We start from the raw sequence: 13,660 nt of genomic DNA on the forward strand, positions 1-13,660 counted from the left end.
CCAGATGTCCCTTGGAGGGGTGGGGGGAGCCTGGGTTTCAGCCCTTGTTGGTTCGAGCCGGCTCTGCCATCTTCTAGACCTGCGACTTCGAGGGTCACTGGCCGGCTCGGAGGCTGTTTCCTCATCTGTGAAATGGGGTCAGGGCGCCGGCGTGGCTGGGTGGCTGTGCGGGTGACAAGGGTGCTCAGGGGTTCCTCCTCTCGCCCCCGCGCCAGCACCGCATCCCGGGTCTCCTCCCCGCCGGGGGTCCCCGGCTCCCCGCCCCGCCCGGCCGCCCGTCCGGGGCGCTCACCGCCGAAATGCTTCCTGCAGGATGGTGCAGGAGGGGCCGGCCGTGGAGGAGGAGTCGTGGCCGATGTGGAAGTTCTCGGGAGACAGGCGCAGCAGGCGCGGGGACATCTCCACCGACAGTGGCAGGGGCCACAGCCCCATGTAGGAAGACGCGGAAGAGCGGGGGACCTGCACGGCCAGCAGCGCCAGCAGCCCCAACAGCCTCGGCAGCCCCCACCCGCGCTGCTCCATGGCTGGTCAGCTGCTCTGGGCCCGGCGGGCTAGGGTCAGCCCGGCTGCAGCCTTCGCCCCGCCCCGCCCGCCCGGAGGAGGTGCCCAGCTCAGCCCGAAGTCAGGTGACACCGCCCCGCCCCGCCCCGCCCCGCCCCGCCTCCCGCCTCCCGCCTCCAGCTCCCCCGCCCCACCGCCCCGTCTCCCGACGCACCATCGCCCCGCCTCCAGCCCCGCCTCCAGCCTCCAGCCTCCCTGCCCCGCCGCCCTTTCTCTCGCCGCCCCGCCTCCAGCCCCTCCGCCCCACCATCCCGTCTCCCGTCGCCCCGCCTCCAGCCCTTACGCCCCGCCTCCAGCCCCGCCTCCAGCCCCGCCTCCATCCTCAGCGCCCCGCGATCCCGCCCGCGGCCCTCCCCGGCCCTCCCCGGCCCTCCCCGGCCCTCCCCGGCCCTCCCCGACCACGGCGGGGGCGGCCCCACCTCCAGCCGCCGGGCGGGGCGCCAGGGGAAAGGGCCGCCTCTCGCCGTGAGCGGGTCTCCGCGGCCGTGCGTCGGTGGACCTGGGGGACTCACGTCCCAACCCCATTTTTCCCACCCCAAACTCCAGATAAGCGACGGGTGGTTCGTGTGTTTGCTCCCAAGTCTAGACTTTTCTATAACGGTAATTCTGCTTTAATTAATAAAGCCTCCTGTCGGAACTCCCAGGGCCGAGTGGTGAACAGGTGGGAGGTTAAAAATCGTGCAGAAGTCTCCGTGAGAGAGTGTGCCTGCGGGGACGGGTAGAGGACTTCTTAAAACATCAAAAGGACACCATGGACCAAGTTAATAGGCAGATGATACAAAGAGGGACTCTGTTTGCAACGAGGGATTAATATTGTCAGAGTCTAATTTTAAAAAAAAGATAAACGTGATTCATTACAAAATAGAATGAAACTGTCAAAGATTTTATTCAACTCATTAATTAGACAATTACTACAATGAAAAGTGTGGTTCAAAGACAATTTAATAAAGCAGTGTTAGAATAAGATTGGTAAATAGTTTAAAAATTGTGTAGCGTCCTGCAGTGACTGAGCCCTGTATATCTGAGCTTGGGCCCTCCCATCCTCACTCAAGCTACAAAAAAAAGGAAATCCCATTTATAATGAATTCCCGAGAGCAAGTTACTTATTTGTGACAGGACTCTGTCTCTGTTTAAATAAAATAGCAGATCTAGAAGCAAGCAGAAACAATGTCATTAGATTCAATGTGGCAGTGATTCAGATGTCATCTCTCTCCCTTTATTCCCCCGTGCGCTCCTCCCTGCCCCTTCCCTCCTCTCCTTACACATCTCTGTCTTTCAGCTCGGTTTTTCTGTATTGGCTTCATTCTTGAAGAGGCTCTTTCTTCATTATGATACCCTGGGTAGCAAGGACAACTCCTTAAGAAAGCTTATGTCCCTCACTCATCCATATTGATCCTGATAAAGAATCCCAATTGCCAAGCTTGATTTCACAGCTGCCCCTGTGGCAGAGCTAGTGAAGTCATGTGACCAACATGGAATGGAGATGCCAAGTTTTCCAAAAGAAGGAGAGGTGTTTGTTACCAGGAGAAAGGGATGCTAGGCAGGCCAAAACCACAGACCTGCTACAGTTAGTGTTCTGAAAAGGTTGGAGAAAAGCTGTAAGAACAGACTTCAAAGAAAATTTATGGGGCATGCTTAAAGTTCTATGAGAGCCAGCCTCAAGGTCACACTATTCTTCACTCTTCTTATGATTAACATAAATTTTATTTGCACTATACATCTTTGCTGCCACTTTTTACTGTGGTCTCCTACCACAGAGACCACATGGCATAGTGTTTCCAAGATTCAATCTCCAATTCATATTGTTGAAATTACCATGTATTTAATGACAACTTCACCTTGTGTGTTAGTTATCTATTGCTGTGTAACAAATTACTCCAGAACTTCAGAGCTTAAAACAACAACAAATAGTAAATGATAAGGGGCCAGCCCAGTGGCGCAGCAGTTAAATTCACACGTTCTGCTTTGGCGGCCGGGGGTTCTCTGGTTTGGATCCCGGGTGTGGAACTACACGCCACTTGTCAAGACATGCTGTGGCAGGTGTCCCACATGTAAAGTAGAGGAAGAAAGGCATGGATGTTAGCGCATGGCCAGTCTTCCTCAGCAAAAAGAGGAGGATGTTAGCTCAGGGCTAATCTTCCTAAATAAATGATAAGATAATAAATATCTCATAGTTTCTGTGGCTCAGGAATTCAGGGGTCTTGGCTGGGTGATTCTGGCTCAGTCTTTCATGAGGTTGCAGATCTCTGAAAGCTTTTTTTCTGAAGGCTGATGCTGGAAGATCTGATTCTAAGCTAACTTCTGAGGCTGTTGGCTGAAGACCTCAGTTATTTGCCACGTGTGCCTCTCCATAGGGTTCTTGTGAGGCTCACAACATGGCCACCGGCTTCCCCCGGACCACGAGATCTAAGAGAGAGAGAGAGCGCACGCGTGCACACAAAGAAGAAGTCATGAAGCCTCTATATGACACTTCCACCACATTGTATCTCTTAGAAATGAGTTACTAAATACAGCCCACATTCAAGGGGAGGGAAATTGGGCTCCATCTTTTGAAGGGAGGAGTCTACTCTCTGACCACAAATTATTTATAGTCTTCCCACATGCAAAATACATTCCCTTCTTCCCAAGAACCCCCAAAGTCTCCTCCCTTTGGAACGTTAGCTTGAAATCCAGAATGTTGGCATCTAAATTAGTGTAGGTATGGACAAAGCTCCTTGGATGTATCCTTAAATATCCTCAAGTAAAGTTCTCTTAATCTGTGAACTAAAGAGAGAAGTTATCTGTTCCCGACGTGTGTAAAATATGGTGGTTGGACAGGCGTAGGAAAACCACTATAGACAGTTTCTGTTCAAAAGTGGCCTCAAGAGGTCTGTAGCAATGCCTAAGTCCAGCCAGGCAAATGTCGGAAGTTACTTGATTAGGATTCAAAGCCTGGAGAGAATTCCCTGTGGCTCTTGACGCCACTCTCTGCCTTCTGATTCATCTTTCCTTTTTCATGAAAAGTACTATGTGTTTGCAGCTGAGTAGATTTTTCAGCCTGCTTTCCCCTTGTAGAACTTTAAGGGTCCAAAGACCTGCTTTCACTTGGTAGTTTCCTTATCCCTGTCAGTTCAAACTGGCAGTGTTTCTGCCGACTTTGTCAAAAACTGTTGAATCCCTGGGAATCTCACTGAGGTTTACGCCATTAGACAAGGCTGCACCCACTAATCTCGTCAAGATACGCCCTTCTCTGCCTTGGGCTTCTGCTGAGGGGGAACATCCTTGGAAACCCTATTGTTTGCTTGAAAGGATCTGTCAGGGACAGCCTGCCAATGTTTAGATGACATTTTGTCTCACTGAGGATACTCTGAGGCACCACAGTAGGTCTTTCTGAGGTCTTAAGGGCTTCTATGATCACAACCTTGGGTTTCATGTTTAGACCATGTTTTCCTGAGAGAATGCCTGGACTTGATCTCTGCCTGAAAGCCAGGTCTCACTTTAGTGTCGGTGGCTGCCTAGAGGGTGTGGAAATTTGTAAAAAGCCATTAAGTCCTGGCTTCTTTCCATTTAACAGTCCTTTCGTTAGCTTATCTTGTTCCTTCCACATTTTACTACAGCAGAGAGATGAAGCAGGAGGGACCTTGAAGACACCTTTGACGTTCTCCTTTAAATGAGCTTCCTCAAGTCTGTACTTCTAATAGTTTTCAAGACGCTTCACCCTCTCACTAACCCTGTCTTCAAAGGCATCCAGCCCTGTCTACTGCCTGATGCCACAGTCACTCCCACATGTGAGGTGTTGGTTATGGCAGCACCCCACGTCCAGGTATCAAAATTGGTATTTATTATCTATTGCTGTGTAGCAAATTACCAACAATTCAAGGAAGTGTACAATTAAAATTTTGATAGATAGTGTCAAATTTCCCTCCAAAACGGGTGATAGTATATGAGTGTCCATTTCTCCACAACCTTGTGGGGGATCAGAATTGGCCACCCCAAAATGTGTCCCTTTGCCTTGATTATTTTTAAGAACAAAAGACTCTGAAAGGAACTTTGACCTTTCCCCTACCTGCCTAAAAGGATTTAAGATAGAAAGTCTGTCCCCAGGACAAGCCATCACCATCGATAAATCTGGGTATGATAAACTGGGAGGGTCCTTGCTAAACCAACTCTTATCGAAGTCCTGTCTACCAAACATTTGCTTTCCCATTTCTGTGTGAATTGCCTTCTTCCCCTTTGAAGTCCCAAATCACTACCCCAACGTCCTCCTTTGTCTTTTGCTGAAGATGATATTTAAGGTGGCAGCTTTGGCCATTCTGGCAAGTTGCTCAGTTTTCCTGGGATTCTCCCACGTATTCATGTTATAAAGCTTTGTTTGAATTTTCTCCTACTATTCTGTCTCATGTCAATTTAATTCTTAGGCCAGCCAGAAGGACCTAGAGGGCAGAGGAATTGTCTTCCTCCCCTACAACCTCATCTCACAATATTATTAATCTTTTTCAATTTTGTAAACTGTTTCTTTTTTATTAAAGATTTTATTTTTCATTTTTCTCCCCAAAGCCCCCCGGTATGTAGTTGTATATTTTTAGTTGTGGGTCCTTGTAGTTGTGGCATGTGGGACACCACCTCAGCATGGCCTGATGAGCAGTGCCATGTCCTCACCCAGGATCTGAACCCATGAAACCCTGGGCCACTGCAGTGGAGTGCATGAACTTAACCACTTGGCCATGGGGCTGGCCCCCCTGTAAACTGTTTTAATTTTTACTTCCTTGATTACTTGTGAGGTTGAATAAAATGACCATTTTATATCTTCTAGTAAGAGCCTTTTCATATCCTTTCAGTTGTCTTCTTTCTCTAATGATTTGTGTGGATGATTTTAAAATTATGGATATTAATCTGTCCTGTAGATTGCAAATCTTTTCTCCCAGTCCATCAATTTTCTTTTAGCTTTATTTACGTGGTATTTGTCTTGCAGTGGTTTCAACTTTTTTTGGGATCTAATTTGTCAGTCTTCATTTTATAGCTTCAGGATTTGTCTTAGTTACGATTTAAAGATAATAAAACTTCCATTTTTTCCCTAATGCTTCTATAGTTTTGTTTTTGAGTTGGATACTTTACTCCAGCTGATATTTATTTTTGTGCATAGTTGAAGTAAGGCTCTAACTTTTTTTCTCCCCAAATGGATAGCCAATCATCAAAATGCCATATACTGAATAGATCATTCTTTCTTCACTGATTTAAAATGCTTCCTCTACTTTATTGTAAATTTTCATGGAGATGTGCACTTCTATTTGGAGCTCTTTGTTCTCTTCTGTTGGTCTACCTACCTTTTTCCGGGCCAATTGCTATGCTGTCAGTGTTACACTGTTGAAACCATTATAATTTTGAATTATACTTTGATATCTTGAAGGGCATACACACGCATTCTTCTTATCTAAAATTTCTTGGCATTTTAAATGATGTTTCCTTCCACGTAAACTTAAAGATTTGATTGCCAAGGTCCAAAAACATTGTTGGATATCACTGGAATTGCATTGACTTTATAGATCAACTTGGAGAGAACTGACATCTTTGTGTTACTGAGTCTTCCCGTTTCGAAATACTTTCTGTCAATCTATAGGGTTGTTTTATGCTTGTTACCAAAGTCTCATAGCCTACTTTACATAGGGCTTCCTCATTTCTCGTTAGGCATGTTCCTAAGCCTTTCACTCTTTTGTTGCTGATGTTAATAGAATTCCGCCCCCTCTCCCCCCGCCCAGAAATTATAAAAGAATGAAGCAGAGCTTTAGGTATTGGCCTGGAAAGACCTTTCCACTTGCTGCTTATGCCACCAGCCTCATCTCTCCACCTCAACCAGTGTGGAAACACAGCTGCCAATGTCTTCCTTGTAAAACATAAATGAGGTCATATCACTTCCTTACTCAAAACATTTCAATGGCTTGTTTCCCATTGTCCCTAGAACAAAATACAAGTTCCTTAACATGATCCACATGGCGTGGCAGACTGTGGCCTCTGCCAGACCTTTAGTCAGGCTCCTCTGAGCGCTCTTTTTTTTTTTTTCTTAAAGATTGGCACCTGGGCTAACAACCGTTGCCAATCTTTTTTTTTTTTCTGCTTTATCTCCCCAACACATGAGAGGGTTAGAGACAAAAAGGTGAAATGAGGTATATATGCCATCTTGAGCTAAGGAACGGGCTGGACCTGAGGCTTCAGAGGGGAGGAGGGTGATGCACGGGGCGGTAAGAAGAGCAGATATTTACTAATTGGAGCTTTGACCTGTCGTACAGATAGGTTATAAAAAGTTATTCCTGGTAATAACTCTTATTATGGTCAAGGCCCCTAGTTTAAATTCTTTAAAAGAGAGGAAAAGGTTTCTCTTGAGCCCGCAGGGTCTCGATTGCCTTTAGGTCAAGATATTCCATACGCCAAAGTGGCGCATCTGAGGAGATTCATTCTGAACTCCTCCACTTCCTTACCATTTTAACAAGTATTAGAATAACTTTTTCTTTAGCGCAACTTATTTAGACAATATTTATGGATCAAGTAGCTATGGGAAGTGAGAGAAAAAGGAGCATTTAGGAAGTTTATCATATTTCTAGCTCAGGCTTATGGGTAGATAATTTATGAGTCATTCAAGGCTTAGCTGCAGAGAACAGAATCCACCCCCAGCTCAGTTATAGTAGAAATGAATTAACCACAGGGTATCAAGTGGCTCATAGAATCTTGTGAGAGCTGAAGAACTTGACTCCTGGCTGAAATTCCTTGCGCAACTGCTCCTTTTGTGACCAGGACGCCGTATGCTAGATGGAGAAGCCTCTACTACTGCGGCTAACTCTCAGATCACACCAATTCAGTTCCAGTCTGCACCAGTAAAAAGGCACCTCATGTTCTGTCTCTGTCACCACTTCACTCACTTCGGAATTCAAGTCTCAAGTAACCACATCTAAGAAACTGAAGAAACTGAGGAATATGGAATTCCAGCAGCAAGGGAGTCTGGGAAATGTAGTTTCCAGCCTCTGTGATACAGGAAGACACACTAGAAGGTGGTTGAGTTGGATGGATGCTGAGTGAGCTCATTCAGCATCCTCATAGAAGGTGAAACAATTAATTGAGATGAGTGGACAGCCTAAGACCTGGGCAGACAGGTGGGCAAAGCAGCCTAACTCCTGAGGAAGCATGAGCAGCTGTCATGGGGAGGGGGCTCCTGCTATCAAATGTGGATCTTCCTCCTGACTACGTGCCTCTGCTCTCCTGGCATGTCTGTAAACAGTCCTGAAAGATTTGGATTCCGTCACTGCAGTCATGACACGAGACTGAGCTCCATTTGTAACGGGAGTGCTAACCTGGGCTCTCCCAGAAGGGCAAGAGGGTTTGCAGTCAAATCTGCTCTGGCAACTGGCAAGCATTTCTCCCTGTTTTGCTAAGATTAACCATAGAAACAACTCTCTCACTTCCTCACCTGATAAAATAGTGCCACCTGGTAGGAATCCACACTGTTTCTCCTCCAACACTCTGCTTCCACCTTCCTCTATTGATGAATAATATATATATAATTTGGCTATTCATTTAACCTGTTAATGCAAACCAAGTATCAAGATGCAAAAAAAAAAAAAAATCACAAATCTGTCTGGAAACATTTTGGTGACCAAATGCTGCTGCGATGCCGCAAAATGCAAAGATCCACAAGAAGCTAAACTAACACATCTAAAACCAAAATCTCCAGATTGGGGGCAAAGGTCATGTTGGTGACTGCGTGTCTCCTACCCTTCCTGAAAGCGTCCCTTCTTTGTCCTCCCCCCACCCTCCACAGTTTGTCATGGAGTGAGAGATGTTGTGCTCGAGGAATCTGAACAGGGAGGCACTGGGAAATGTAGCGGCGAAGGACTTAATTTGATGTGTGTAAAGGGCCCAGGGGCTGTGAGAAGGAATGGATGCAGCTGCCCAGTGCGGGGTTTCCTGGGAGGGCACTGCGCTGGGCCTGTGTGTCAGCCTGCCCTGCCCTCTCGCATCAAGAAGGCTAGAGAGGGGTGGGGAGCTGGTCTTCCAAGGAGAGCCAGATTCTTGGGGGTTAGGGATTTCGCCGCCAGAGGCTTTCAGTCTGACCTGTGGTTTCAGAGGTTGGGAGGCCCCAAGAGAACCACCCATGAACTGTGAGCTTGACACTGGGGCGTGAAAGGAGGGTTCACTCCTCCCTGGGACGTGCAGGCAGCTGGCGCTTGTAGAAATGCTTTGGGCAGTGTGGGCATGAAGTGTGGTGTGGTGTGGTGTGGTGTGTGGACGACCAGCAAGCTCAGCCAGAAGCCTCCAGGAGGGCACTGAACAGGAACTGCTTCCTGTTGCTGACCACGTGCTGGTCAGATGAGGAAACTGTCGGGAAAGTGGGAGAATTCCCCTCGGCTTTCCCTTAAGGTTCTTATGGCTGGTCAAATAATTAAAAAGGCAGGTTAGCAAGAGAAAATCAAACAAAGTTTGAGAGTATGTATACATGGGAGAAACCCAGGGAAAGTGAGTAACTCAGTCATCTGGCCGAGGCCGCCTGTTTAAGTATCTTCAGCTCCAGACGAGGAGGACGTTGGGGATAGTGATTTGCCGCTTCAGCGGGGAGGAAGACAATTTACATAGAGATGGAATGCAAGTGTTTGTTAACAGGTTTTGCTGGGCCAAACAAATGGGTTTGTTGGTGTCCTTTTATCCATCATACCATAGCTGTCATGTGGCATGGGCTCCTTCCTGGAACAGGCCTTCTATGGCAGAGTCTTTTAGGCAGTTTGGGAGGAGGTGGGTCGGATGCTCTTCCTGAGTCTTCTGAGCCTTTATTGTCTTCAGCTCGAAATAACCCTCACACCAGTGTGGCACACCTGGGGGCAAGCTGCCCTGAACCCCATCAGAGCCGTGGCTGCCCTGGAGAGCTGTCCCATCTGAGCAAGGGGGCACATACCCTAACTACCCTGCAGGTGTTCCACAGGCAGGGACATGGGGGAGACATGGTGACCCCCTCTGACAGTTCATCATGTCATGGGGCCAGAGTGGGTTGGGATGGGGGATGTGGGCTGAGAAGAAGCATCACATACATTGGGACAGCAGAAAAAGATCAGAGAACAAACTACACAGACTTCATCAGCCCCAGGTCCTAGCGTGAGAAGAGGGGCAGGAATAACCAACAGGGAAGGAGTGGCCACTTCCTGGTCTTAGCAACGTGCTGAACTCCACACGAGCAAGAATATACTTTGCCAGTGTCCCCCACGCCATCCTTCCTTTACAAAGAGGGAATCTGAGAACCACAAAGCAGCTCAGACACCTGGGGCTTCCAGGCTCGCCTTGGGAGCTTAGGAAAAACGCTGCTGCTTGAGTTCCGGCCCAGACCTATTAAATAAGTACCAACAAGTGTAAGACAAGGGTGATCTTTTTACAGCTTTATTGGGTATAATTGACATACAATAAACTGCATATATTTAAAGTGTGCAGTTTGGTAAGTTTTATGTATGTAACAGCAGAGTCATCACCACAATCAAGATAATGGACTTAGCCACCACCCCTAGATGTTTCTTCCGGCCCTTTTGCAATCCCTTCCTCTTGCCGGGGCCTCCGCCCCAGCCCGCCTCTGCCTCCCATCCAGACAACTGCTGGTCTGCTTTCTGTCAGCCTAGAAGCGTTTGCATTTTCTAGACTTTTATAGAAAAGGAATCATACAGTATGTTCTCTTCTTTGGTCTTATTTTCTTACTCAGCATAATTATTTTGAGATTCATGCGTGTTGTACTGTGTATCAATAATTCATTCCTGCGTATTGCTAAGTCGTGCTCCATTGTATGGATATACCACAATTTGCTTATCCACTTACCAGGTGATGGACATTCGAGTTGTTTCCAGTCTTCCAGGGGTTCACTGGAGGTGAGACACATCTGGATAGGATGATGAGTAGACACCTAATGTTTCTGCTGGCCCTGGAGCACTTGGTTGGTGATGCTGTCATGGCATTGTCATCCCTTCTTACAGCTGATGTCTTGTCATCAGGTTTTCTATGTGCAGCCCTTGAGGACAGCAAGAGCATGTCTTCCACTGGGTGTATCCCGTATGGCACCGCACATAGGAATTCTCCTTGTCCTGGGGCTCTGACCTGTCCCACACTGTGTCCCCTGCCGCCTCCCCGTTCCTGTTTTCCCTGCTCCCTTCCTTATTTCCCCGTCTCCTGCGTTTCATGAGGCTGGAGACTTTTCATCCTCTCACGAGGCCTTGAACTTCCCCTTTGTTCTGTTTCTGTTCAGACTGCACTGTCTGCCCTGGAGGCTCTTCCCTGTCTTCTCTGCCAGGCTCCTTGGTGCCCTCCACCCCCCACTCTGCTTATCAACGTTCTACAGTCAGCGTGGTGCTGGTCTAGGAAGAGGCCACAGATGGATGCCACAGAACAGACCCCTGACGCTGACCCTGTTAGATGTAGGAATTTAATATATGCTGGAGGAGGCATCAGAGGCTAGAGCAGAGGAGAAGACTGTCAGTAAACGAGCGGGAGCAACTGACGAGCTCCTTGGGGAAAATCAATTTAGATCATTATCTCAGCCCTCCCAAAATTAATTCCAGATTTATTAAGTTTAAAAAAACATAGGAGAAACTGAAAGTAGCATTCATGAAATCATTGGAGAGGGAAGACTCTCTCCTTCCTAGCTTAGATATGGGTGATGCTCAGAAAGGAAAACAGATTAGTAGTTTAAAAAAATCTAGGGGCCGGCCCAATGGCGCAGCGGTTAAGTGCGCATGTTCTGCTTCAGCAGCCCAGGGTTCGCCGGTTCGGATCCCGGGTTCAGACACGGCACTGCTTGGCAAGCCATGCTATCGTAGGCGTCCCACATATAAAGCAGAGGAAGATGGGCATGGATGTTAGCTCAGGGCCAGTCTTCCTCATCAAAAAGAGGAGGATTGGCAGCAGATGTTAGTTCGGGGCTAATCTTCCTCAAGAAAAAAATCTATTAAGTTTTTGCATGTCAAAAAAGTAACCCAAATTAAAATGTACTCTTTGAACTTTAAAAAATATTGTGGCACATACAGCTAGTAATGACATAATATATTTACTATATAAAGTGCTCACACAGACCAGTAAACATTCTATAGTAATTTGCCAAGTACGTGATGCAGGCTTGGTGAGCCAAGGACTCGAAAGAAGGACTCTTCTTTCTTGGACTCTCAAGGTCTGGCAGTAGTGCTCTTTTATTTAGAGAATAGTATGGAATAGCATGGGGACAGGACCCATGGGCAGTAAAGAGCTGCTGCCTGGGTTGAGGGTTAGGGCTAAATTTAAGGCATAGGTATGTGAGTTATCTCTTTACAAGACAAAGGAAAGAATAAGTAAAAAAAAATCATTGAAATGGTACCAGTGCAGGTGGGGTCTGGGTATTGGGTGGTCCTATAACTTTAGATAAGAATCAGACCGGGTTAAGTCAGGATGTCCTATGCCTCCCAGAGGATGTTGGTGGTGCTGGGGGAAGTCAGCTACATGAGGTTACCAGACAAGCACAATAAACAAGACTTAAGTCCTTGCCGTCCCCATTAAGAGTTTCTAGAGATAAGGTCATCCCCCCTTCCTCCTGGTGCAGAGAGGGAGACACCCCTGCAGATGGAGATCTCCCTTACAAATGTAAATGTCTCCCAACAAAGGGCAAGCAAATTCCACTCCTCAGAGCCTCCTACCCATCTGCAGTTTTTAAAAGTAACCGACCCAGAATAATCGTCATCAGACGTGTCCAAATACGGAAATGCAGTTGGTTAACAAACAAATGGACAAATGTTCATCATTGTTTGCTGCATTCAAATATGTGTACAATTGAAAAAAGAATGAGATGTGATGCTTTTGTAGGTTAGATTGCTCAAGATTAAAGACAATTACAACACTTAATGAATTACTCTTTAGTCAGCTCTGCTTGATCATGACTTGTGCATGTTTGTATCTCTGTGGGTGCTCTGCTCACAGCAGGAGGCTCCTGAGGGCTAAGAGAAGCTCTCCTTTCAAAATCCCTTTTTACCAGATGTTTTACACACAGTATCTCAGACTCTTATGACAACCTTGCAAGGCACGTAGGATTGGTCTTCTTTGACAGATGATGAGGAAAGTGAGGCTCAGAGAGGCGCGGCTAGGAAGCTGGAGAGCCAGGCTTTGAGTGCGACTTGGTCTAACTACAAATTCTCTTCTCTTCCCACCAGGCCAGGCTGCCTCCCTGAAATTCTCTTAGCTGGCTAAGCAGAAGGCAGCTTCTGCTGTTGAAGCCTGGACCTAGAAGACCCCTCCCCCGCAACCCCACAACCTCCTATGCAAAAGAAAGATGGACAAGAAGTTATAAGAAAACAGAACGAGGACTGAGAAGAGCAAAGCAGAATTCAAAATCAAAGGACAAGTGTGCAGAGAAAAAACAAAACAAAGCTAGCTGCTGGGAGAGGCACTTTGCCTCAGGCCATGGGATGCTTCCCCCAGGGAACGGGTCCCCGTCTCCATCAGGTAACTGTGCCTCCAGCCTCCAAACAGATCATAAGCAAATGCGTTTTGCGGCCCGGGTATCCAAGAGCCAGGCTCCAACACTTTGTGGAGCAACAAAACAGATTGTTTGTCCTCTGAGAGCCTTTGGCCCTTCCCAGTCCACCCCTTGTGGATAGTGGATGTCATATGTCAATGCAAATAATCCATAACTGACCTATAAAACAAAACTGGGGTGAGTTTTTTATGAGCCAAAGTGGGATTATAACCCGGGAAGCCCTTAGAAGGTATTCCAGAAAAGCATGAGTTTCAGTACAGTCTTATATCTTTTTAGAGCAAAGAAGACACATTAAACACACCCAAGATACATTTTCAAAGAGATCTTCAGTTGCAAATTAGCAGGTCAACATGACCGTGATGCCAGGAAAGGGACTAATCCGGCGTTACCAATAGGGTGTTGTTACCAATAGGGCATAGGAAGGGGAGTCTGCATTCTTTACCTCAAGAGACATTCCTTACTTTAATGGATAAGCGGATGGACAATGTGTGTTTGATAGGCCATAAGTCAGGCTTTCTAGCTCAAGCCGAATCAGTTTTGAACTTGAATAGTTATCCCATATACCTCAATATGTGAACATCTCTTGTCACACATAACCTATGATAA

The 13,660-nt window shown here is 47.0% G+C and overlaps 1 protein-coding gene across 2 annotated transcripts in view; it reads right to left on the minus strand.

Moving 5' to 3' along the window:
* HEXB (hexosaminidase subunit beta) overlaps positions 1-647 on the minus strand; it is a 33,238-nt gene extending 32,591 nt beyond the window's left edge. Inside the window, exon 1 of one of the 2 annotated variants that reach the window (XM_014830052.3) lies at positions 293-647. In XM_014830052.3, the coding sequence (XP_014685538.1) occupies positions 293-522 (230 nt within the window). In that variant the 5' untranslated portion in view covers positions 523-647. The remainder of the gene's footprint in view (positions 1-292) is intronic. The other variant, XM_070517946.1, reaches the window with a different exon arrangement.
* Positions 648-13,660: the final 13,013 nt, after the last annotated feature.

Source organism: Equus asinus, chromosome 9 (genome assembly GCF_041296235.1).
Source record: "Equus asinus isolate D_3611 breed Donkey chromosome 9, EquAss-T2T_v2, whole genome shotgun sequence".
Lineage (NCBI taxonomy): Eukaryota > Metazoa > Chordata > Mammalia > Perissodactyla > Equidae > Equus > Equus asinus.